The 27,437-nt window shown below is 40.3% G+C and overlaps 1 protein-coding gene across 2 annotated transcripts in view; it reads right to left on the reverse strand.

The window, feature by feature from the left end:
- dpp6a (dipeptidyl-peptidase 6a) overlaps positions 1-27,437 on the reverse strand; it is a 383,619-nt gene that overhangs the window by 38,286 nt on the left and 317,896 nt on the right. For both annotated transcript variants that reach the window (XM_033986013.2, XM_055230089.1), the window contains exons 4-8: positions 26,713-26,807; positions 24,360-24,434; positions 16,907-16,959; positions 11,960-12,041; positions 827-947 (exon numbers count right to left, since the gene is read on the reverse strand). In XM_033986013.2, the coding sequence (XP_033841904.1) occupies positions 827-947; positions 11,960-12,041; positions 16,907-16,959; positions 24,360-24,434; positions 26,713-26,807 (426 nt within the window). The remainder of the gene's footprint in view (positions 1-826; positions 948-11,959; positions 12,042-16,906; positions 16,960-24,359; positions 24,435-26,712; positions 26,808-27,437) is intronic.

Genomic DNA, 27,437 nt, shown 5'->3' on the forward strand with positions numbered 1-27,437 from the left:
AGCCTTAGCAACAAGTTTGATTGACAGCGTTGCTAAGCACCCACTCTCTGCTAAACCAGTGGTGCGGGCGGTGTTTTTATTTCGCTATTATGTCAGTTATTCAAGATATGAACATTAATAACAGACATATCAAGCGCCTTCTTTCCCCGAGGTCATGGAAACATTAGAAAGATGACAATTCGCTGTTAGACTCTGTGCACAACATCGCCCGGCAACCTTACTGTTAGCGTCACTACTTCCTGTCCGATTGTATCTCTATGAGGTTTTTCCTGGTTCACGCTAAAATGAATAAATATTTAAAGATGAGGCAGTGGACAGAGAGCTGTGGGTGGATGTCACTGAATATGTTAAACACAACTCAAATAAAACAAATACTTCACTAGAGACTTCTGTGATTAGAAAGAGACTTGTATGTGTCTCAATGCTAACGCTAATGCTAATTTTGAGGCATAATAAAAATGAAAAATAATAGGTTGTAGGTTATAACTTTTTATTTAATATTTTACACTTTTAAAAATAGTTAGCATAGGTTTAGGGACACAGTGAGCTAGCTAGCATGATTCTGTGCACAGAGCCTATTCTCTTTCTTTCACTGACATAAAGAAGTCTTGATATTGTGCTGTGGCAAATTATTCCAATAAAGCGTGCACTAAAATGCTTTCTTAGGATAACACTGATGTACATAATATATTACAAAATCTGTAAAGCACAACACCACCAGTCTGTGCTAGCATAAACCTCTGTACTGACCATAAAACTGAACAGTACGCTCCTTTACAACCTCCAGCTAAAACCCAAGCACATGCACTCACATCTGCGCTCCTACCTTCATAGAGCCAGTCGCTGAGGCCGTTGAAGATCACGCCTTCTTTCCCTGTGGACACCAGACGGATGGAGCGACTCTCGACTTTGGAGCGGAAATAGATGTTGTTCTCGAAAATGAAAATCTGAAAAAAAAACAACAACACAGATATCAGTCACTTTTTATTCTAAACTAAAAGTGCATTACGGAAATTTTCTGGTGAAGGGTCTGTCTGTCACCTTCTTGTCTCCATGGAGATGCTATTGCTTTGTCTGGAATGTTCCAAATTCTATGCTACGCGTGCATTACTAATGAATCTTTGACAAACATGTATTATGTAATTGGGCGTGCCTTTCTACAGATCTGACTCGTAACTTGGTATTATCTGCTTGTTTCCGTGGCGATAGATAGATTTAAAGCCATATTATGAGACGTTAAAAGGAAGGAAAAAACATCTCTATGGCAGACCGTCCGCTAGAAAAGTTGGAGGACCTCATATCTATATGATAATAATATATTTACCTTTTGACCTCACATTCAAGAGAACACTGACATAACAAGGCACTTATTTAAGAAACATATAAAATCTGTCACTGGACAAAACGTTGTAGGAGTGAAGATGTTTTGCTGCTGTTGAAATCTCTTCACTGATACCACACTGCTTTCCAATATGTCAATAAGTCTCAAATAAACAGAAATTTTACTTAGCGTAGCTCAAGCTGATTTAGCATCAATTTGAGAGAAATCTTCAGCAAAATATTCATTCAAAGGTTGAATGAAGCAATATGATACAAATAGATGGGGCTGCAGACTGAATAACTCACTGTGAAATGCCAACATGACAAAGTCGGGTTATAGAAACTTATCAGATACTGATCAAATAATAAAACTGGTATCGAAACTATATACTCATTTCAGCAGGTATTGATACTAAAAAAGTCGCATTCACAGGGCAGAAATGAACCTTTCCTGAATGTCTTTAGAATGATCTTGAACAAGACACATAGACCAGTATACACCATGAACCACTATGAACCTACTGGACGACTGAGGGAGTACACAGATATATGACCACATGGGAATAGAAAATAAAGTACTGCTATTTAATGTTGAAAATCACACTCTATTGTCTCAAAAATTTTGTTTTTTAAATTACCATCATGGTGTCGCCATCAGCATTGAGTAGCGAGTTTATTCCTTAGTATCAAAATCAAGTTTAAAATGTTTGTATCGTGACAAAACTACTTCCATTCTAACAATAGACTGTATATATAAATGGACATAGCTAACGTACTAGCCACCGCTTTCGAAATAGGAAGTGATCATGGGTGCACTTCCAGCTCCATTGACGGTGGCTCCAATTAATTTTACATTGAAAAAAATTGTCCTGGTGTTTTTATTTCACTATTTTGTCCGTTAATTAAGATATGAACATTAATAACAGACAAATCAGGCGCCTTCTTTCCCCGAGGTCAGTCTAGCTAGTGTTAGCAACAAGTTTGATTGACAGTGTTGCTAAGCGCCCACTCCCTACTAAACCAGTGATGCGGGCGGGAAGGGGCGTGACCTTTAACACCCTCGCTCTATACTGGCTCTTTGGTTGCTATGATACTGGTGGTCGGAATTACAAATATGAAACTTGGCTTCAAATTGGCCACTGTAACTGCCTCGATGAGCTTCATTTGACTGGAGCTGAACGCTGTGGGTAACGTTACACTCCCTCAGTCAACTTCTTTAAACAGTCTATGTTTGTAACCCATAAAATCCTATAACACAATCCAAACAGAATAGGCAAAGAAAACTCACATCTCATCCAATTGGTTTTCTAACACAATGATGTAATATCAATAGTTTGTGACCAGCGTGAGCCCATGTAACAGTCAGTGGTTTAAATCTATTCTCCTGCACTTGTTGAACTCTACAGATTTTCAATAGAACGTCTTATAACCTGTTCAGAATATCAGACGTGACTAAACAACAAAGAAACGTGTCTGTCTTTTTCATTTTCAAAACACTCGGGATTGAAACGAGACCACTTTTATTTTTCCAGACGTACTTCGGTGTATCAGTTTGTGGGGCACTGCTGATAAGTGAAGGTCAAGTCTTTCATTACGAAGCATAATAGATGATATGGGAGCACAGGGTAGACTTTTTGAATGTTAAGATGTTGCAGAGTTAATGCTATGCTCAAATCAATCCAGAGCTATTACACCAAAAGAGTCGACTCAGGATCTCAAGGATTACCGAATATCTTTAGCCTTGAGCGAGTATCACGCCAGCGGTTTGTAAAGTGATCTTTTGCAAAACATTCAGTTAGTACGGTGGGCAGCAGAGGGAGAATAAAGGCTAAAAAGATGAGACAGCATGTTAAATAATTCACTTTTAAAGCGTCTGGGTATGTACAAATCTAACAGATGAGACACGAAATTAAAATATTATGAAGAACAGAGCATGAGAGACTTGCAGTAGATATCTGCAAGCAACAGGAATGGTTTTGATATTATAGAAGTGTCATTCAGTTAAATGGGCTTCAGCTTCCTGTTTATAGGCGCCATTTTGAGAACTCTTCATCATTTAAAATCAGGGGAGTAGACTGGAGATCTGTTGTCTCGAGCCCCAGGGTGTTAGGGGCCCACAATTGGACCATCTTATACATTTTTATTAGGGGGTCCCATGGGAGGCTTCTTGCCCCGGGGTCCCCAAATTTCTGTGGACAGGCCTGGATAGAATATTTTGAGTTGTTACTTGCAATGGCAACGGTGCAGTTTTTTTCTACTCTAAAGCTATCACATACTCGTCACGTTGTAGTTTGTATAAAAGGTGTCCATTATAAAGTATTTTGAAGTAGCACGATTATAGTTTTTTGCCATTTTAGCCATGTATTCTGCAAGGGGTAAAGTGGATGAAGTGTTTTGCGCAAGGGCACAATGGACAAGCAGCTAAGGATCAAACCTGCAACCCTTATTTAGGTGAATAAACTAGTGTATACCTTCAGAACTAATACTGCCTCGTCTACGGTAACCACACAGGGTAGTTTAAAGTATCTCTATTAGCCGCTCATATACAAATGAGTTATTGTCTTACTTCATATCATTTCCCGCTTCAAGCACAGATTAAAGTTTCAATGTGGAATCTGTGAAGGTCAAAAATAACCTCTTTCTAACATTGAGTTTGGGCTTTGAGCTTGAACGATGTTTCCAAATCCAAATCGCTGGAGCCGGAGCTGTCACATTCACACGCATAAAGAGCGGAGATAGTCTGAGGTTTTTGTAGAAGAGATGGAGAGAGAAAACTAACCCACGACTGGCAACAAAGCTCGTCTGTTAGAAGAGTTAGGTTGGAACTTTAAATGCGTTTCACTGTAGGGAAGACGTACAAGGTGAAGTGTGTGTTTATGTAATGGAAGTTTGTAGGTCATTACAAAGATATCAAAAAATGGATCAAAACGCTTTTAAAAACTTTGAAAATTGCCCTAAATGTTTGCTAATATAGACAAATGTAAACATGCATGGATGATTTACCAGTTAACACCACTATAACACTAGAAAATACACTACAGGGTTCCACAGTATGGCATTAAACATATTTATCTTGCAAATATTCAAGTACGTAAGTAAGTGTTTGCATACTTATTGTGAGCTTGATTGCCTCTCCACAGATCTGACTTGTTGTAACTTGACTTTGGTGGTGTCTCCTGCTTGTCTCCATGGAGATAGATAAGTTTAATAAAGCCATACTGTGGACTATCCAGGCAAAGCAATAATATCTCCGTGGATACGAGATAAGTTACAGTAGTTACCTCAACACCAAAAAGTTACATATTGAGATAACTGAACCATTATGTGCCTAATTAGAGAGAAAATCCAATTTAAAAACATGTCTCTGGATACAAGAAACTAGTGAACTCTATATCAAAAAAGTTGCGCAGTGCGTCTTTAAAGTGCTAGCCTCGCGTTTGAGCCAATATCCGTGTAATGACGTGTCTAATTAGAGAAAAAAACAAACTTAAAACCATGTTGATGACAGCGTCCCCAGTGAATATGAGACGTTTTTACTCTACAGTGACACAAGAAGGTAGTAGACCCTCCACCAAAAAAAGTTACACAGTGCATCTTTAAAGCACTGGCCTTATGTTTGAGCCAGTATCTAAATAATGACGTGTCTAATTAGAGGGAAAAACAAACTTAAAACCATGCTGATAATAGCGTCTCCAGTGAATATGAGACGTTTTTACTCTACAGTGACACAAGAAAGTAGCACAACGTATATCAAAAAAGTTACACAGTGCATCTTTAAAGCACCGGCCTTATGTTTGAGCCAGTATCTGAATAATGATGTGACTAATTAAAGAGCGAGCCAAAGTTAAAACCACGTTGCTGGTAATAGCGTCTCCAGTGGATATAAGGCGTTTTTACACTACATTGACTCGTGGCCTCATAGCGTTCTCACCATGTGCTTGTGCAGCTGTTGATCTTGTTCTAAGCAGAGTACAGTTGTTGTTTGTTTCTCTGTGGGAACGTGCTGCTTAATTAAACCCATGTGAGATTTAGGGAGTAAAACAGGTGGGCTGATTAACGTTCATTCAATTATGAAACTTAATTTTGTTTGGAAAATTCTGTGTTAATAATTCTCTTTGACCCTGATTAAAAGAGGGCAAGAGGAACCAGCTGCCAGTGGATGTTTACGGAGATAGTACAGATGCAAATATGGACTTAGTTTAACAACTTTTACTGCACATGTTATTACTTCTACTACTGACTGGTACTGTTATTGTACTCGCCTCATATTACTTATATTACTTACTTTTGGCTACTTTGAATTACTTAATAGGATGCAGACTTTACCCCAAAACAAAAACAACCACATAAACTGAACTACAATTACTACTGCCTAACTTCTACTACTAAGACACAAATATGTGTACCACAGTATTATTCAGTAAGTACTTGTATCTTCACCTCCTATTTTAACTATTGTTTTGACCAGAGCAGTGGTTTGCAAACTTTTCACATTAAGTACCACTTAAGCACTACCAGATCAAAACCTGGACTAAACAAGGTCTAAAGCGAGACTAAACCGGGTCTAAAACGAGACTAAACTGGGTCTAAAATGAGACTAAAGCAGGTCTAAAATTAGACTAAACCAGGTCTAAAATTAGACTAAACCATGACTAAGGTGACTCTAAATAACGACTATCCCAACGAGTGTTTGTTTTGTCTCAAAACAAACCAAACAGTCAAACTGCGGAAGGTCCCACAGTTTGAGAAACACTGGACCTGAGGTACAAAGACTTGATGAAGTAGGAAACATGATTCAATATTAATCCATGCCCAGTGCTAATTAGTCCAGAGTGGAGCGATAGAGATAATAAATAACACTATAGTCTGCAATCAGGCACTTGGTTGAGAGAGATGACGGGGGAGGACAGTGACTGGGGATCATAGCTTCTTTTATGCGGTTTGTACAGAAGTCATTTTGCATTAGGACATCATGGGTAATTAGGCAGATTTACAACCTCGGGCTTGGGAAAGGAGAGGGAGGAAGTCTCACACAGAGCACTTTTCATTTTTAGTGGTGGCTCAGAGCGGTAACTATGGAGATCCATCAGCACTGGTTTGGTTATTCAGGTCTGACGCCGCAGCTGTCTGAATCTTTGTCATTTGGGGTTACAAAGAGAATTTAAATGGCGAAATGACAAGCCAAAGTTCTTTTTTTAAATGAAATGTTGTGCAAACCGTGAAATATCATACCGAGAGGGGTAAAAAGTCGCTTAACTCATTATGGTTTTACTGAGTTCAAGCTGTTGTTTTGGTCGTGGTAGGTTGTTTACACCAGGTTGAGTTCATTCGCACGTTTGAGTAACACTTTATTATCAGTCTGTACATACACTGTATATATAAATAGACATAGTTAACCTGCTAGCTGCCATGTTCCAAATAGGAAGTGATCGTGGGCGCACTTCTGGCTCTATTGACTCTGGCTCCAATTCGCTTTACATTGAAAAACAGTCGCCCCTCTCTGTAATAACAAACAAATCAGGCGCCTTCTTTTTAGCATTAGCAACAGGTTAGATGTACCACTCCACGCTAAACCAGCGTTGTGGACGGGAAAGGGTTTTTACCTTCAACGGCCTCACTCCGGATTGGCTCTTTGGTTGCTATGATACTCGCAGTTGGAATTCCTAATACGCAACTCGGCTCCAAATCGGCCGCTATAACTGCTCTAGCCTCGATGAGCTTCATTTGACTTGAGCCGAACGCTGTGGGTGACGTCAGACTCACTTAGTCCACTTCTTTATACGGTCTGTTTCCACCTTGTGATGTCATGAAGTGGTAGTTTTCAAAGTAGAGCTACTGACAATTCCAGGACTGAAATGATCCAAATGATTCTATAAATGAAGGTGTGTGGAGTTTAAAAACACAGTGGAGCACTTCCTGTATTACCACATGATGACATCACAAGGTGGAACAGAGCGTTTTCGGTTTGAGAGAAGAACTCAATCTAAATTTGCAGGTTTGTGTGTTAAACATGTGTGGATGAAACAAAACACAACTCCAGGTCTGTTTGTGATGAGGAAGCAACATTAGAACATACAGTAAATCAGAAAATTGTGTAATATGGGACCTTTAAAAGTGCTATAACTTTGGTAGAGGGTCTGCCACCTGCTTGTCTCCATGGAGATGTTACTGCTTTGTCAAGAAAAGTTCCACAGTCTGACATCAGAGTGATCTTGTATCCATTCAGTGTTTTTATTGCTCAAATACGAATTATGCATTAGATTTATACAGCGGCTTTCAGGAAACCCAAAGTGCTTTACAGTGCATTACTCAGTCCATACCCGGTGGTGGTACTCAAAAATACTTAAACATTTACTATGCCTATCCTTGGAAATACTGTATATAGTTCAATACCACACGGAACAGCCTAATGCAACAACAGTCTCAGACGCAGGAAGTGCACCCTCCCATCCAGAAACGTTACATAATGGACCTTTAAAACCGCCAGACTAGATGTTTATGAAAGTAGCAAGTACAATCTAATCATTTTAATTTCATTTTTCATTTATTTCTTGTATCTTTATTTATATAGAGGGAGAGCGCAATGACTTTAACGACTTTACAAAACAGAAAAATACAAACAAAACACTGCACAGGTCCATTTAAAACAATAAAACAGGAGCAGGTGTGAGTATAAATGTATCACCACATTATTAAAGTGCATTTGTGGCATCAGTGTATCTAGTTTAGCATGTCCTTGAAGTATATTCCATTTTTAGGACGCAAAATAACCAAAAGTTTTAGATGTAGACATTCATGAGATCTTGTTTTAAAAGTTCCCACGTCAAATAAAAAAAAAACAAGTGAGATATGGCGTCTATGGTTGTAGTCCTTTATAAATACATTTATACAGTGTTGTTCTCTGTACTGCTCCTCCTTAGACTGTATGTGTGAGTAATATTGTAATACAGGGCACACTGTTGAACCGTCGTCTTAAAAGTTCCATGAGTTTGTTGTTGACTTTCTGGACTAGCGGCTTGTACTGTGGACCTGGTTTGGCCTGGTCTCGAGGTCGTCTGGAGGGCACGTCTGCACACGCTCTGCACACTGCTCTCTTTTGCACACGGCTCTATTAAAGGTTTAGCGTCTGGACCATTGACTTGTACCAACAGCACGTAACCTTCAGCTCTGAACGCTCCGCCCGTTAACACTCATTAGTCGTGTGCTCCTGTGGACTCAACATGTACAGAGAGACAGAGAGACGGAGACGCAGACCGCAGCTGTTTCAATATATACTTTTTATACTACTTTGATACTTAAAGGTCCTTCATTGCACTATATCTCTGTTCTAATGTTGTTTCCTCGTCACAAACAGACCTGGAGTTGTGTTTTGTTTCATTCACACATGTTTAACACACAAACCCTGCAGATTTAGGCTGAGTTCTTCTCTCAAACAGAAAACGCTCTGTTCTACCTTGTGATGTCATCATGTGGTAATACAGGAAGTGCTCCACTGTGTTTTTAAATTCCACACACCTTCACTAGAATCATTTAGATCACTTCAACTTTGGAACTGCCAATCTCGACTGAACTAAAGGTAAAAGGAGATGATAATTTGAAAACTACCACTTCATGACATCACAAGGTGCGACGGAGCATTTTGAGCTTTGGAGATGTACAGACTAATAATAAACGTGTGAATGAAACAAAACACAACTCCAGGTGTGTTTTTGATGATGTGAGCTTGAAGTCGTGTTAGAAGGTCGTTACAAGAGTCAATTTTGCGTAATATAGGACCTTTAAGGAAAATACTTGTCAGTCAATACCAATTATGAAACTGCAAGAAACTGCTATTTTTAAGTAATAGAAAGTACATTTCACACATAAAAGAACTGTATTTAAAATGCTAGTTATAGATAAACACCAATTTTGTCATTTCTTTCAGTATTGAAAGGTACATTGGTACATGATACATTTTGTTATAGATACCAGGGCAAAGAAAACCCAACAAAAAGCAAAAAGCAACTCATGAAAATGTAAAGGTATCACACAAAAACATCTACTTCAGTAAAAGTATCAAAGTACCTGTTTAAAAATGTAATTGCAGGGTAAAAAGTAAAAGTATTTGTGCAAGTTTTGAAGTCTTATAAAGCTTCAAAAGTAGTGATTTTGAGGATTTGTGCTAAAACAACTAAATTATTTTGCTGTTTTTATTTGTATATTTTTTGTTCGCCCAAATTATGAACAAGTTAAAAATAAACCTCAGCCTTTTCAGCAGGTCTCAGATAATTATATATATATAAAAAAAATACTTTTACCAGTTAAAAAAATGTAGTAGAGTAGAAAGTATCGATACTGCTTTCAAATGTAGTGAAGTAACAGTAAAAAGTATCCACGTAAGTACAAATAAACACAGCACTTTACTACTTTTACTTCATTACGTTCCACCATGGATTGATACATATTTAAATGAGTATCACAACCCTATCCTCCTCCTCCTCCTCATACTACTACTATAACTCCCTATAAACCACACAGTACAACTACCACCAATTACACTAAAAGTACTTCTACTACGCTTACAATGTGAAGTTACAGCTATTACTTAAACCACCACTAAAATATCTATTACTCCCTGTTACTTTGACGACTCAGGAGGGCGCACATAAGTAAATAGGTTATATAACATAATAGTACCTCTCCAACAATCCAATCCAGTCCTCTACAAGTGACTTAAGACCTGTCCTGTCCCACTGCATTGGACAAAGGGACACTAAACCAAACTTGTAAAAGAGAGGTGATTTATGCTTACAGCCAGTGCTCGCCTAAAATCTATTATGTACTGGTCAATTAGCGATCGTAATGGTGCATTCAAGGGCGTTCTGGTTAATGTAACACAAGCAAGAACTGTTTATCAGCTATTTGTGGCCATCAATCACTGTAAATCCACGTCGCCAATACAAAAGCAGCTAAAGCAGCAGCCGCCGCCCGTGGGACTTTGAGCTTGTTCTGGTTTAAAAGGGAATAGGAGGATGATGTGTTCGCACGCGCCCAAACGTCTCCGCTCCATTACGAATGTTTTGTTAGTGTAACCATCTGTGTTTGACTTTGTGGTGTGACACGGATGCTCTGCTGATTCTGTTCCGAGTGTTAAATTTGCAATTAGAGAGAGCAAAGTACGGAGAGGCCATGTCCTTCAGTGAGGACGCCAACTTTGGACAAGGGGGAAATTATGAGAAAATGGAATATGCTGGGGTTTTTATGGTGTTTTTGATATTATATCGTTTTGCAAACACGTGTGTCTAATGCATATCACTGTATTTGGTCACAGATTTGCTTTCAGACAATAGAATGTGATTTTTTTCAACGTTAAATGGCAGTACTTTGTTTTCTATTCCCATGTGTCTCATATCTGTGTAATCCCTCCGTGTCCAGTAGGTTCATAGTGGTCCATGGTGTGTACTCGTCTATGTGTCTTATACTTGTTCTGTTACAGCTCAAAATCATTCTAAATATATTCAAGAAAGGCTCATGATTATGATGTGAATAGGTGTGTGTAAAAATATCAAAATATTGCTATATCGTATCATTCATTTAATTAAATTTAATGATACAGTATCGATATCATGGGTCGCTGTATCAATGTATCACCAAGAGTATTTTTTTTTTTGTATATTTTACCAAATTATTCTGTCTCAACGCTACATTAGTGTGGCTTGTTCAGAGGAAAGAAACTCATTTATGCAGAACATTTGACGTTTGATTCACTGTTTTGACGATTAAAACAGGTTTATATCATATTAACGTTGGTTCAACAAAGACTTTTAGTATCACAGTTGTTTGTCAGAGTCGTTAAACTGCACATGTCCCTGTGTAAATGTAAATGTGGAGCTCATATAACCTGAGTATTACTGGCCAATGTAACAGTCTTGTGTGATATTCTAGTTGGTAAAATTCTCAAATTAAAATGTACTGTTATGTTAATTCATCTTCAATAAATGGAAAATAAATAAAAATAAATAAAAAAAATCAATGTTTATTTTTTGTGAAAATGTGGTTGATCATTACGTGTCCCAAAAGCCTTTATTTTTCACTGAATCGTATCGAATCGATTTGAAATATATCGTAACGTATTGTATCAAATTGACAGTGCACTGTATCGAAACATGTATCGTATCGTGACCTAAGCATCGAGGTATGTATCATATCAGCAACTATTTAATGATACCCGGCCCTACCTGTGAATGTGTTTTTAGTATCGATACCTGTTCAAATGAGTACGTAGTTTCGAGACAAGTTTTAGTATCGATCGATCAGATTTAAATACTTTTGACAACGCTGCATTGAAAAAAGTGTCTGGCCACAGTGAGATAAACTATGTATTTGTATAGATTTGTGCTCAGTCATCCAGGAGAATTCAGTTAATGTTTTAAAGCATATATTACCTGGCAACCCTTAAGATATCACTGTACCGTAAACAGACTCGGTTTTCTTCGAACTCTCTGTATATTTTTGGACAAAGACGGGCAGAGAAAACATAACTATTACTTATTCATCTGCAGTAGTTGTGACCCATTGACTGAACACTGAATATTAACTAAACACCACTTCCACAGTCCCAGTCATTATAAATAATAAACATTGTGGATGGAGCGCTCACCAGCTGTTGGTCTTGAGGTCCCCATCCCGCAAACTGCAGCTGAGCGTTTCTCACTTCAGGAGGGTTCAGGTTCCACGTTTCTCTGTAAAAAGAAACACGTTTGTACCTTAAAGTTGCACTGTGTAACATTTCCGGTGGAGCGTCTCTGGGTCTCTGCGTTTGCCACCTGCTTTTCTCCATAGATGTCACTGTTTTGTCATGAATGTTCCACAGTATGGCATTAAAATTCATAGAGACAATCAGGTTTTGGGTGAGAACTGTGGAAAAGTGACACTGCTCAGTGTGAGAATGTATGTACTTTTATATATTTATATATATTTTTACAGTTAAATCTGTTGTATTACATAACACAACACCTGCACCTGTTTTTAATGTTTTAAATGGACTTATTTACTATATTTTCTCGTTTTTATTGTATTTATTTGTGTATTTTGAACAGAGGACCATGAAAAAGAGAGATGAATAAATGTAAAAATGTAGATAAAGATAAAAATAAATAAAACAAATAAAAAAATTAAATAAATCAATGCACAAACGTCATCATAAGATTCTTAGCATTCTTGCATTGTGTGTGTGGATTGAGTTGGACAACATGTCGAAGATTTTTCTGTTAAAAAGTCAAAATGTAAATGTCTGCTCATGTATTTCAGTTATTTATTTGCGTTATTTTTTCTTATATTACTCAAAATGGACTCTTGGACATTTAAGCCATGTTATAACATGCTGTTACTTCAACAAAAAAACAGACCTGGAGTTGTGTTTTGTTTCATTCACACATGTTTGAGTAACCCTGCATTATTAGTCTGTACATCTCCAAACCTCAAAATGCTCTGTTCCACCTTGTGATGTCATGAAGTGGTTGAGTTTTCAAGTTAACATCGACCTTTTGCCTTTAGTTCAGTCGAGATCAGCAATTTCAGGACTGAAACTATCCAAATGATTCTAGTGAAGGTGTGTGGAGTTTAAAAACACAGTGGAGCACTTCCTGTATTACCACATGATGACATCACAAGGTGGAACAGAGTGTTTTCTGTTTGAAAGAAAAACTCATCTTAAATACGCAGGGTTTGTGAATGATACAAAACACAACTCCAGGTCTGTTTATGATGAGGAAACAACATTATAACATAGATCAGAAAATAGTGTAGTATGGCCCCTTTAACCAAAAATGTCACAGTTTAAAGTCTACTCTGATCACCCCCCACAAAAACAACATTTTATTCACCAGAAAGAACATCAAGATTTATATAATGTGTGAGCATGAAAATCCAAACATAATCCGGATTCAGGTTAGGCTTGTGGATTTTGTGGGATTATTCACACATACAGTAACATTGTCATCCTGGGACATTACCGCGGTCTAGACCAGAGAACACAGTTTTAAGAGGAGCATAAATACTACAGCTGCACTGATTGGTTAAAGTGCTGCGCTGTGAGTTAGCAATGTCTCTGTTTTTATGTCTCTGTCTGGAGCTGGGGATGAATGAGGTCATCAGGGAGAGCAGCACTACCGCCTCTGGCCACTGGAGGGCACTGTGCTTATAGAGTTTAACGTGACCTTAGAAAGTCATTTACACCTGTGTCTGTATAAAGTGCTTTGTCACACTAACATTTGGGTTTAACGTCATTTATATCATCATTTTGTTAAGAAATGGTCACGGTCCAGTCTACACGGCTACTTGAGTGAATAAATATGTCAAAGTTATTATGAAAAATTGATAAAAAGTAGAGATGCACCGATACTGATACCATTATTTTTGTGATCTGATTTTTTATTCAAGTATTGAGCTCATCTGCAGCTATACAGGTTACAGTTCGATTACATTTTTTTCTTTCTTTCCCCCTTTTCAAACCCAGATACCAGATACTGAAAAATGAGTTGGATCAGGTATCGGTTTCATGATATCGGTTAAGCCTAAAATCACTCTGGTTGGGCCTTAAATTGGATGTAATAACAGAACAGAACGTCTCATAATGTTTGAACTTTTAAATAAGTGAACTGTGTCCATCAATTTTCTTCCGGTTGTCCAGGGCCAGGTCGCAGGGGCAGCAGTCTGAGCAGGGACTCCCAGACTTCCCTCACCCCAGACACGTCCTCCAGCTCCTCCAGTGGGACCCTAAGGCGTTTCCAGGCCAGCTGAGAGACATAGTCCCTCCAGTGTGTCCTGTGAACTGTGTTTTAAAGAAATAAGTGCCATTTTCCATCCCTACACTGGTGTCGGTTTATATCGGGTATTGGTGGATACTTTAAGTCAGGGCTGCTCAGACTTTTTCAGTATGTGAGCTACTTTTAAAATGATCGTGTCTGAAAGATCTACCACCTAATACAAACATGTTAAACACATATTTATTTGTAAATGTATTTTGAATTCTTACATGTACAGTGCATTTTGATGTACCTTGCACAACGTCATGAGATAATACTGCACAACACAACTGAACTTCTTACATGTTCATAATTACTTGAATGATGATTACTGCTCTGATGACACTGAATAGAATCAGTGAGGGATGCAGAGTTCGGGCAGTAGCTTCTGACAGCCAGGAGTAAAATTGCATTTTTTGTTTGAAAGTGATAACAGAGCTAATCATGTGGATTACGGTTGTGTCTTTTTTTATAGCCATAAAAATCATGTTAAACGAAGTATGAGAATTTACTGCATTTTTTCACACAACTACTTCTATTTTACACTATTTTTTCTTTTCTCATCGAATAAATGACTGGGAAAATCCCTGCAGCCCCCGTGCTCTCATTCGTCACCTTCGAGGGACAACAGAGGCAGATTACTGTAATGACGGTAAAATATTTATATAGCCCCATGTCTCCACTTTGAGACGCCGTTTGAATTTACATGAGAGCATGACTAGTAGTTACGCTGCTGGAAAGTCCACAACCCGCTCTATCAGCGACGATAGGATCCGACGCTATAGGGTTAAACTAACTCGTGCTTGTTTATGCAGCGCCCATGATGTGACCTGGAGTCAGGTGTAATCTGACTGTTGTCCTGTATATTAGTCATGTGACTGGATGGATGACGGGACGTGATCTACACAAAATGCCTTCACGATCGACGTAATGAACACCCCTGCTTTAAGTCAAAGTATCGATATCGGTATTGGAACTGATAATGCTGGATCGGTGCATCCCTCATAAAAAAGGTAACTTGTTTGTTATGTGAGTGGATCTGTCTCATTTTTCCTCTGCCTGGTTCTGTCAACATGTTGTAGTTATTTGTGACGATGGAAACGAGTATATTCTGCATGTTCCACTGGATTGAAACTGGACTTGAGGTGAGACGTGGATTCATGTGCAGTTCAAATATTTGCTTGTTTTGACGACTCAGTCCACCTTGTCGTCCTCCTGTGGTTTGTCTTGTTTAGTGTACTCCTGTTTTAGACCAGGTTTAAGTCCTAGTTTAGACCTTGAATACTCAGTGGTGGAAGGTAAAGAAACACAAGTAGTAAAGAACTGTACTGTAGTAGAAGTTTTTAGGTATCTGTACTTTACTTCAGTGGATACTTTTTACTGTTACTTCACTACATTTGAAAGCAGTATTTGTACTTTCTACTTTCTACTCCACTACATTTTTGACTAAAAAGTAAAAAGTACTTTTGATATGATTTGAAGAGTTATTTTTACTATGTTCATGGTAACATCCTGAATAGAGTTTTTCAAGTTCAAGCTTCGGCTTTGAGAAAAAATAAATACACAAAAAGTTGTTTCATATCATTACTGTCGACCAAAACATGCATCATTTTTAATCAATATCACCACATTTAATAAATTAATGACACATGTGTATTTATAAACAGGTATTTAAATACTTAAGTACACTTTTACCTGTGTACCTGTACTTTTACTTAAGTAACAGACTTGAGTACTTCATCCACCACTGAGAATAGTCCTACTTTAGACCTAGTTTGGTTCTGGTGGTACTCGGAAGGTCAAATATTTTCTTAGGTGGAACAATTTGCGAACTACTGGTGTAGCCTGTAGACAATTTTCAAATATATGTTAAAAAAACAAAAACAAAACAAAATGACACTGTTGCTTGGCTAAATGCTGTGTACAATAACAGTACTAGTATTGACATGTCTACTGTCAATGACAACACCAGCACTGAATTCATTTAAAAGGTTTTGGTTTCTCTGTTCCATAATGTGATGAAAATAACTCATGTCAAATCAAAGTATTAAGTGTGTTTTTTTAATCAAACGGACAGTTACACTATTTTCTGATCTGTTCTAATGTTTTTTTCCTCATCACAAACAGACCTGGACTTGTGTTTTGTTTCATTCACACATGTTTAACACAGACCCTGCATATTTAGGCTGAGTTCTTCTCTCAAACTGAAAACACTCTGTTCCACCTTGTGATGTCATCATGTGGTAATACAGGAAGTGCTCCAGTGTGTTTTTAAACTCCATTCACCTTCACTAGAATCATATGGATCATTTCAGCCCCAGCCAATCTCTGCTGAGGTAAAGTTAAAAGGAGCTGTAAACTCAACCACTTCATGACATCACAAGGTGGAACAGAGCATTTTGAGCTTTGGAGATGTTACAGACTAATAATAAAGAGTTACTCAAACATGTGTGAATGAAACAAAACACAACTAGAGGTATGTTTTTGACGAGGTAACGTCATGACTTAAACCTCACAAGAATCAGTTTTGTGTAACACAGGACTTTTATTAGTAGAAGAGAGAGGATTTAAAGTATTTGTACAGGAAGAATAAGGTCCATTTGTGAACACCCAGGTGTGACTAAATGTGTGAAGTTGGCTGGATTTCTCACACTCTTTGTTTCAGATGAATATCACTTTGACAGGGTCACCCTCGCGGGGGGGAGGGGGGACGAGGTCACACAGATATTTAGGGATCAGATAAAAGTAACACGGGCAAAATGGGACACAGCTGTCGCCACGGCACCACGGAGCATACTCACGGAGTCTCCAGACTGCAGATGATGTAGAAGGCCGTGTACGAGTACTGGTACACCTGGAACAGAGGGAGAGAGGGAGGAAGAGGAGAGAGGAGGGCAGAAAGAGGAGAGAGAGAGGGGAGGGCAGAAAGAGGAGAGAGAGGGGGAGTGAGGGGCAAGGGCAGAAGGAGGAGAGAGAGAGAGAGGGGGAGGGCAGAAAGAGGAGAGAGAAGGGGAGAGGGGGAGAGGAAAGCAGAAAGAGGAGAGAGAGGGGGGAGAGGAGGGCAGAAGGAGGAGAGAAGAGAGAGAGAGGAGGGGAGAGGGGGAGAGGAAAGCAGAAAGAGGAGAGAGAGGGGGGAGAGGAGGGCAGAAGGAGGAGAGAAGAGAGAGAGAGGAGGGGAGAAGGAGGAGAGAGAGGGGGAGAGGAGGGCAGAAGGAGGAGAGAGAGAGGGGAGGGCAGAAGGAGGAGAAAGAGGGGGAGAGGAGGGCAGAAAGAGAAGAGAGAGAGGGAGAGGAGGGCAGAAAGAGGAGAGGGGGAGAGGAGGGCAGAAAGGGGAGAGAGAGGGGGAGTGAGGGGCAAGGGCAGAAGGAGGAGAGAGAGAGAGAGGGGGAGGGCAGAAAGAGGAGAGAGAAGGGGAGAGGGGGAGAGGAAAGCAGAAAGAGGAGAGAGAGGGGGGAGAGGAGGGCAGAAGGAGGAGAGAAGAGAGAGAGAGGAGGGGAGAAGGAGGAGAGAGAGGGGGAGAGGAGGGCAGAAGGAGGAGAGAGAGAGAGAGGGGAGGGCAGAAGGAGGAGAAAGAGGGGGAGAGGAGGGCAGAAAGAGAAGAGAGAGAGGGAGAGGAGGGCAGAAAGAGGAGAGGGGGGAGAGGAGGGCAGAAAGGGGAGAGAGAGGGGGAGTGAGGGGCAAGGGCAGAAGGAGGAGAGAGAGAGAGAGGGGGAGGGCAGAAAGAGGAGAGAGAAGGGGAGAGGGGGAGAGGAAAGCAGAAAGAGGAGAGAGAGGGGGGAGAGGAGGGCAGAAGGAGGAGAGAAGAGAGAGAGAGGAGGGGAGAAGGAGGAGAGAGAGGGGGAGAGGAGGGCAGAAGGAGGAGAGAGAGAGAGAGGGGAGGGCAGAAGGAGGAGAAAGAGGGGGAGAGGAGGGCAGAAAGAGAAGAGAGAGAGGGAGAGGAGGGCAGAAAGAGGAGAGGGGGGAGAGGAGGGCAGAAAGGGGAGAGAAGGGGAGAGGAGGGCAGAAAGAGAAGAGAGAGAGGGAGAGGAGGGCAGAAAGAGAAGAGAGAGAGGGAGAGGAGGGCAGAAAGAGGAGAGGGGGGAGAGGAGGGCAGAAAGGGGAGAGAGAGGGGGAGTGAGGGGCAAGGGCAGAAGGAGGAGAGAGAGAGAGAGGGGGAGGGCAGAAAGAGGAGAGAGAAGGGGAGAGGGGGAGAGGAAAGCAGAAAGAGGAGAGAGAGGGGGGAGAGGAGGGCAGAAGGAGGAGAGAAGAGAGAGAGAGGAGGGGAGAAGGAGGAGAGAGAGGGGGAGAGGAGGGCAGAAGGAGGAGAGAGAGAGAGAGGGGAGGGCAGAAGGAGGAGAAAGAGGGGGAGAGGAGGGCAGAAAGAGAAGAGAGAGAGGGAGAGGAGGGCAGAAAGAGGAGAGGGGGGAGAGGAGGGCAGAAAGGGGAGAGAAGGGGAGAGGAGGGCAGAAAGAGAAGAGAGAGAGGGAGAGGAGGGCAGAAAAAGGAGAGGGGGGGAGAGGAGGGCAGAAAGGGGAGAGAAGAGGAGAGGAGGGCAGAAAGAGAAGAGAGAGAGGGAGAGGAGGGCAGAAAAAGGAGAGGGGGGGGGAGAGGAGGGCAGAGAGGGGAGAGAGAGGGGGGAGAGGAGGGCAGAAAGAGGAGAGAGGGGGGGTGAAAAGAGGAGAGAGGGAGGAGGAGAAGGGGGTGAAAAGAGGAGAGAGAGAGGGAGAGGGGGTAAAAAAGAAAATAGAAAGGAGAAGAGGAGAAAGGGGGGGGGGAGAGGAGAGAGAAGGGGAGGGAGAGAGAAAGATGGGAGGAATAGAGGGATTGATGAGGGAGAGAGACAGATAGAAGAGGGGTGAGGGGGATAGGGAGAGAGAAAAGGAGGCAGGGAGAGAGAGATGAAGAGAGAAAGAGGCAGAGAGAAAGAGAGATGGGGAGAGACAGAGGGAGGGAGAGAGAGACAGAGGGAGGGAGAGAGAAATAGAGAGCGAGGGAACAAAGCAACGAGTGAGAGCGAGAGAGGGAGGCAGGGAGAGAGAGAGTGAGGCAGGGGGAGAGGGAGGGAGGGAGGAAGGGAGAGAGTGAGACACAGGGAGGGAAAGAGAAAGAGAAGGAGGGAGAGCGAGAGAGAGAGCGTAGATGGAGGAAGATGGACAGACAGAGGAGTATAGAGAGAGAGGGATAGAGGGAGAAGGGGAGAGTGGGTCAAAAGGAAGAAGACAAAGAGAAAGAACGAGTTAGACAGGAAACAAAGATACATAACAATTTTGGATGCATAATTATTTTGCTAAGGACTTGTAAGACAAACACTTTTCTGGTACAGTTATTTGTACATATTCTCCTCATTCACGGGGCCTGAGTTTTCCCCTTAAACCCCCCAACATGTACAGCAGACAACCCCCCCGTGAAGATCTCATTAAGTGTCTCTGGACACTCCACTGAAGCTGTTCTCTGCTTTGGACACTATAGTAAATTTGAACAAAAAAGTAATTCCAGAGTCAGCCAATAGAGGCATCATATATCCTGCTGTCCTTCACCTCTTTAACCTGCAGGGGTGAACTCTCACAACCAGAACTTCTTCAAGACAACATAAGTCTTAGTGTACATCAGGCAGTTTTGAACATTCTGACACTTCTATACTTGCTTCAGTGCCACATCTTCATTTGAAACCCAGTGTCCTCTCTGTCTTCTGCCTGTTCTGCGGTCATTTGCTCTGCCTGGACAGTGGAGTCTGTAATAGTCTTTTATAGCTGCAGTGAGGCTGATTTAAAGCAGTGTAAGTATCAAGTGCCGATCTGAGCCCGACCGCTCTTAATTGAAAAGCCTTTAGCCCAACTTTAAATGAGGAGGAGAGACAGTACTGGCTGCTAAAAATGACCCACCATAGATTTACTATTGCACTGGCCCGATCTACTCTGAAAAGATTAGCTGTTAAGTAAGATGTCTTCTCCTACTTTTAGCCAATCCCGCCTTAATACAGTGATTATGAATGTTGATGTAATAGGTACGCTTAGAACCATCAGCCTGTTTGAGATGTTTTACTTCCTAATCTGATTTTGTACGGCCAGTCATATCATGCTCCTTCAACCAAATTGGTCTCAACAAGATCCAAAATGAACTACCAAATCTGCATTCCAATTTCACTCCCGTCCATTTACACAGGATACTCCCAGAGACTGGTTAAATTGGGTTTTTAATCAGTTATGAGTGGATTCTGGGATACGAAAAGAGGGAAAGGACCAAAGACTGTATAAAGAAGCAGACTTAGGGAGTGTAACGTCACCCACAACGAATGAAGCTCATCGAGGCGAGCGGTTATACGGGAGAATTTGGAGACGACTTACATATTTGGAATACCGACAGTGGGTATCATAGCAACCAAAGAGCCAATCCGGAGTGAGGTTGCTGAAGGAAATGCCCCTTCCTGCCCCGGAGTGGGTTGCTAACACTAGTGGGAATGACCTTGAGGAAAGAAGGCGCCTGATTTTGTCTTTTATGTTCATATCTTGAGTTACGGATGCATGAGAAATTAAAAGAATATGCTAGGATCATGTAGAGCGGGTCAAAAACCAAAATGACGAGTCTGACAGCGGCAGTTACAGAGAGAGGGGACACATGAAATATCTGCGGCATAGTTTTAATGTAAACCTTGTCGTGATTACATTTTAGTATGTGTGGATGTCATGTCCATGTAAAGGCTGGAACAAGCGGTAGATGAGTTTGTTTAAATGAATCTATTGTTTTTTGTAACACACGTCTGGACCTTTGTATTTTATTAATTGTGTCTTATAAGTCCATTAAAAGGCCTGACATTCTTTGTATGCAAGACACAATAATAAAATACAATAAAATAAAATCATATACTTAAATATTTGCTTCTTCACATCACATTTGTATCTACACATTTAGGAGTTGTTCTGGGACTTTGATTTAAAAATGCTTGTACATAAAGCGTCAAATAGTACAAACTATTTAAGCAGTTTACAGTATATATTGGTGAGAATGTTATAGCCTTGTGTTTAATTTAAAACTCTGCAACTGAAATGATTATTTTAGTTAATGAATGTTAGCCTGCAAAGTTGAACAAAAGTTTAAAACCACTAATCTATTTTTTTAATAAAGCCAAATTATTTCAACTGAATGGCCAACAGCTGGCGGCAATTGTAAAAAGGTGGAACCATTTTTTTAATTTAATTGTGAATTAGACACGGTCATGGTGCTAAAATTCAGTACGGCCAGTCTCCAAAATGACTTTACAATATTTTTCCATTATTGACACACAAACACAGTGCATATAGTGTTTTATTATTATACTGTGGGAGACATGAAACATAAAGCTCATGTTATGCTACACATGTTTCTACACAAGCATAATTTCAACTTCATTCATTCTGTGTCATTATGTGTCTCTATGGAGCCGCGGGGAAGGCACAGTTCACTCTCTGTCATGCATCAAGGTGATAAAAACATGGATGGAATAATACATGCGAAAACACGCACGGCAGAATGGTACATGTTACACCTTTGATTTTTATATTCATCTCAAGCAATAAGGCAAGGCTATCCACCCGCCGGCATTCTTCAGAAAATGTTTCAGAAAGAACATCCTCTGTGCGTGTGGGTAAGTCATTTGCTTATCCGCGCGTCCTAAGGCGTGTTTGATTTGGTGGTATTCAGATTGTACAATGCGATGATGTCATAATCTCACATGGGGCCAAGGGGCAGATGTCACTATAGATTACATTGTGTTTGGCCATGAAATATTCAAAAGGTAAATGCGTAAATGTTGAAACTAGAGCCAGGAACCCACTGTATTACAACACAAATCTATCTAATATTCATTTTAGTTGCCCCCATCTGTGTTAAATGTGATATGTATATGTAAATGTATATGTGTGATGCCATCTAAAACGCAGCAATAGCCTCTGCGCACAGTAGCACCTGGCAACCTCACTGTCAGCATGAGTACTCCTCGTCCAATTTTATCTTTATGAGGTTTTAGCCGAGTAACGCTAAAATGGATAAATATTTAACGACGAGGCAGTGGACAGAGAGCTGCAGGTGGATGTGACTGACGACATGTTAAAAACTACACAAATAAAATAAATACTTCAGTGGAGGACTGTGTTTATTGTTAACTGTAATGTTAATTTTAAAGCATAATAAGTATTAAAACAACACGTCTGTTTTCACTCAGTCGTCCAGGTCTGATCCATAGCAAAAGACGAAATTAAATCTGTCAACTGGACAAATCGTTGTAAGAATTTTCTCCATTCAGTGTAGTGAAGAGTGCAGTGAGCGTTACACTGGAGAAACTAAACAGCTGCTCCATAAGAGGATGTAGCAACACCGATTTGTGAGAGCTCCTCAGGACCCCAGTCTACAGTGCATCTCCATCTCAAACACACTAACCACTCCTTTGAAGAGAGTAAAGTTCAGATCTGAGCCAGAGAAAAGAAATGGTTTGAGAGGGGAGTTAAAGAAGCTATTTTTGTTTAGAAAGACAATCCTTCCTAAACAGGAATGGAGCCTGAGACATAATCTCTCACCGATCTACAACTCTATCCTCAGACCCAAAACAAACAGGAACAAAGAGAACAATAGGCAGCCATTACAGGTTGAATAGGGCCGTTAAGGTTGAAACTGGAGACAAAAGCTGTTTACAGTTTCAGTGTATTTAGCCTCCCTTCAGACAGATATAAGGCAGTGTCCACCAGAAATCTGACCAGAACTGAAGAAGCGGCTTGGATGAGCTGCAAAACGTTTTCACTCCTTCAACGATTTGTCCAGTTGACAGATTTAATTCCGTCTTTTGCTATTAAAACAACACCCCAAAATGAAATGCCCTACATTCAAAAATTATTGGGTACACTTTATTTGAATTAATTTGAATTTTAATAGTTTTTTTTAATCATGCCATTGTCCCATACGGCGGGAAAGAGACACTTTTCCTACTGATTACATGGTATTCTCATAAGAAATATCCTAAAGGCTCTAAAAGTTGAACTTGATCAATTTTGCTTGGGACTCGACCCTATGATTTACTATTACAACAATTAACAATATAAATTTTAGCTGCCCCCATCTCTGTTAAATATTATGGGCCTGTAGAATGTTGAGCTGTCCTCTTATGTAATCATACTGCAACAACGCACCGCAACATCAACTGGCCACATAAACAACACTGTGAACCTGTACAAATATTAGTCTTAGTTTGTAGTCTTGAAAAGTACATCGCTATTATTGTATTTACCTCAGATGCCAAACACACCCCTCACCCCCATTTATTTGACCTTGTGAGTGACATAAAGAATATACACGAGTCTTGAGATTTGTGACAGACTAATACAGGGAATCTCAAACTTTCAGTATGAAAATATCCCAAGGACCCTTATCGTTCACAACTATAGCATCGAAGTAAAATTCAGAAGTTCAAACCAAAATGTTTATAACCAAAACTGAACGAAAGCCTCATTTGCCAGAGTCATAGTAGTATTGGTGTAGTTGTTTCCATCAAAACACTGTATGAGTGCGGTTGTATATCGTAAGAAATTGCAGTATTGCTCAGGGTTTTCAAAAGTTTTCAGGGACCCAAACACATGGCTGAGGGACACCACTTTGAGCACCACTGGACTAGTTTTTGTTGTGGGTTTTATTTTTGAAGTAAATTTCTTTAATTAAATAAATAAATAAATACATGAATAAAGAAATAAATACACCAAAAATAATAATAAGTACATGTATAAATAAATAAATGCATAAATAAATAAGTACATAATAAATAAATAAATAAATAAATATGAGTGAATACGTATGTCAGATGCCATTTTGAAATATTGAAAAGTTAGTTCATTTGCTATGGCTCATAATTCACATATTTAATTCTGTATTTGCCCGATAATTTCACACTTACTTCGCCAATGCTTCAAGCCTTTTAGTCATTTATAAGCAGCGCATTACAAATCTTACCATCCTGGGACATTTTACCTTGTGCAAACTCATTTAAAAACCCCATTGGATATTATGGCACTGCGCCTGTGCTAGCTCATGTAGCGCTAGTTTTCCCCATTTCCCCTTGACTGTTCCTCTCCTCCAGCATCAGCGCCGACCATCCAAGTGCGACAGGACCCTATGCACCGCCATGATTATTTCAACCCCCAATGCCCCCCTCTCTCCCCGCTTCACCGCTCTACCCATAAACCCTTGCACTGTTGACATATTTGCCTGTCAGTTGGCTAATTCAAAAAACAAGCAAAAACAAATGAGATAGCTTACCGGAGCGACGTTGTAGGCTAGCAGCACATGCTTCAGGTCGGGAGAAACCTCGTACTTGGTGGCTTTGTACATTTCCTGATGCAAAAGACAGAAAAAAGAAGAAGACCGTGAGCTATGCAGAGATTTTCAAATGAATATTAAAAAGCTGATGGCTTAGTGGTGTCTGCAAGCAAATTACGACTGCATTAATCTAAACAGCTACACGGGGGATACAACGCTTGTATTTTGTCGCTGTAGTGCTGCAGAGTCAACATTCAACACATGTACTGGCAGTTTTCACATGGATTTGATGATGTCATACTCTCAGATGGGGGTAATAGCTAACAGCGCCACGCAACGTCACTGTTAGCATCACTACTTCCTGTCCAATTTTATCCTTATGAGGTTTTCCAGAGTCACTCTAAAATTAATAAATATTTAAAGATGAGGCAGTGGACAGGGAGCTGCAGGTGGGTCAGGGGTCAGAGGTCAGGGGGTTAGGGTCAGACAGTGGACAGGGAGCTGCAGGGGGGTCAGGGGTCAGAGGTCAGGGGGTTAGAGTCAGACAGTGGGAGCTGCAGGTGGGTCAAGGAGTCAGAGGTCAGGGGGTTAGGGTCAGACAGTGGACAGGGAGCTGTGGGTGGGTCAGGGGTCAGAGGTCAGGGGGTTAGAGTCAGACAGTGGGAGCTGCAGGTGGGTCAAGGGGTCAGAGGTCAGGGGGTTAGAGTCAGACAGTGGACAGGGAGCTACGGGTGGGTCAAAGGTCAGAGGTCACGGGGTTAGGGTCAGACAGTGGAAGCTGCAGGTGGGTCAAGGGGTCAGAGGTCAGGGGGTTAGGGTCAGACAGTGGGAGTTGCAGGTGAATGTCACTAACGACATGTTAAAAACTACACAAATAAAATGAAAACTTTACCAGAGTTTCTAAAGAGAGATGTTTGTGTCTCGATGCTAACGCTAATGCTCATTTTGAAGCATAATAAATATTAAAATAACACCACAAACTGAAATAATCTACATATAAAAACAATTGGGTAGTCTTTATTCTAATTAATTAGAATTTTAATAGTTTGTTTATTTTATAATTTTCCGCTTTAAATAGCAGTTAGCATAGGCGTTGAGACACAGTGAGCTAGCTAGCGTGCTGCTGAGCCAATAACCAGTTTATCTTATTGATTACATTACAAGATTTTAATGAGGAGTATCTAAAAATGAAAACTAATTGTTGACCTTATCACTTCTGTGAGTAAACCTTTGATTATGTAATGTTCTTTGTTAATCGTATCTGCCCCGTTCTCTATGAACGAGCACTGGCCTGTACAGTGTTGTGTGATATAATCTGAAACACAGGAATTACACACATTTTGAAAGTGGAATTAATTAAAAACTTTGCCTCTGCAGTCCAAGTGCAGGCGAACACACATTAAAATACACAGTTCATTACGATTACATTATAAAACTAACAGTTCATCATTGACATTAGCAGGAAAATATAATAAACGTCCCCATGTTCAATACAATATGTGTCCTACAGTCCAAACACATTTAAAATCTATTAAGTGCAGGTTTTTACAGTGAGACAGAACAATACAAATTAACTAGACTGGTGTGGACACATTTGATCATCTAAAATGTAATGTAAAATGATTCAAATCTACACAGTTTAAGTTTGTTTAGAGCTGATTCTCTGATGGTTTGAAATGAAAAGGCGGCTGAACAAAGGCTGAGGATCTGTTTGAGTTCACAGACTGAGTGGATTGGGGAGTTTGTTTGGAAGAAAGTTTAATTTTTTTTTTTTCTTTTAATGTAGGTGGAGCTGCATTATTAATAATTTTGAATAAGTTTCTTAGATTCTAATACAAAATTAAATTGTTGTAAATTAACATTGTATATTTACTTAGGATATTACAGTGGTGAAAACAAAGGACTTTATCCAGTGCCTTTACTGCCTGATTGTAGATGGATGTGAGAGGTTTGAGTCGCTCTTATTGGCCTGAGCAGGACACACAGTGGGTTATGTGTGGGATCATGACATTATAAGCTACATTATCCTTTTCAGATTGTAAATGAGATGTCACGGCCTCAAATTGGAGCTATCAACAGTATCCTGGATCAATTATATGGCACTTTGGTCCAGTCTGCATTCTCCCAATTTATGATCTCACGCTCCATGATATATCTCCATGGAGACGAGCAGGTGCTGGACCCCCCAAAACACACCAAAAAAGTTACACAGTGCACCTTTTAAGGGCATTAGCAGTTTCATATTTTGACTGAGCTCTGAGTAAAGCTATTTCAGTGCGTCGTTAATGTGCTGGGAGTAGGAGGCAGCTTGTTAATGTGTGAGTAAACAAAACAAAAACGAAAATGAACTTACAAATTTCTTGTTGTGCACCAAAACGGTCGTCTCATTGGTGTCGACGTTGAACTTGACGACGTCTCCATCGCGGTTACGGAAGAGCAGCTCATTACCTGTACGAGGCAGAGACAAGGCACAGATGTTCAATGCATTTCCTCAAAGCAGACGACAACTGCAAAGTGCTATAAAGACTACGGGCGTAACAAATCACCCATACAGAGAGGATGCATAAAACCTGAACAAAAACGCTTCATAAATCTGATACAATTGGTCCAAGGAGAGACACAGAGGCATCCCATAATAACTGCGCTGTTTGCCTGGGGACATTTGTAGGGCCACACTCACTGGCCTCTCACAAAAAAGTATAATTATGCACTTAAAATATAGCGTCGTTATATAAATGCCCCTATCTCAACAAGGCAGGAATAAACATTTTGTATGGAATGGGTGACTACTAGATATCTGAATCATGCAGAAGAACGTTTAAAAGATGGAGGATGTGCCACCAGTACAAGTTACAGTTCAGATCTGTGGAGATGCTACCCCATTAACAGTTACAATGCATGTTTGTCAATGTATTTACCGTGTTTTCCGGACTATAAGTCGCACTTTTTTTTCTTTTCATAGTTTGTCCCGGGGTGCGACTTATACTCAGATGCGACTTATATGTGGAATATAAGTCGCATCTGAGTATATAATTTCACATCTTCGTTACAGTCACACTGACAACCTGACAACAGCGT

This window comes from Periophthalmus magnuspinnatus, chromosome 20 (genome assembly GCF_009829125.3).
Source record: "Periophthalmus magnuspinnatus isolate fPerMag1 chromosome 20, fPerMag1.2.pri, whole genome shotgun sequence".
Lineage (NCBI taxonomy): Eukaryota > Metazoa > Chordata > Actinopteri > Gobiiformes > Gobiidae > Periophthalmus > Periophthalmus magnuspinnatus.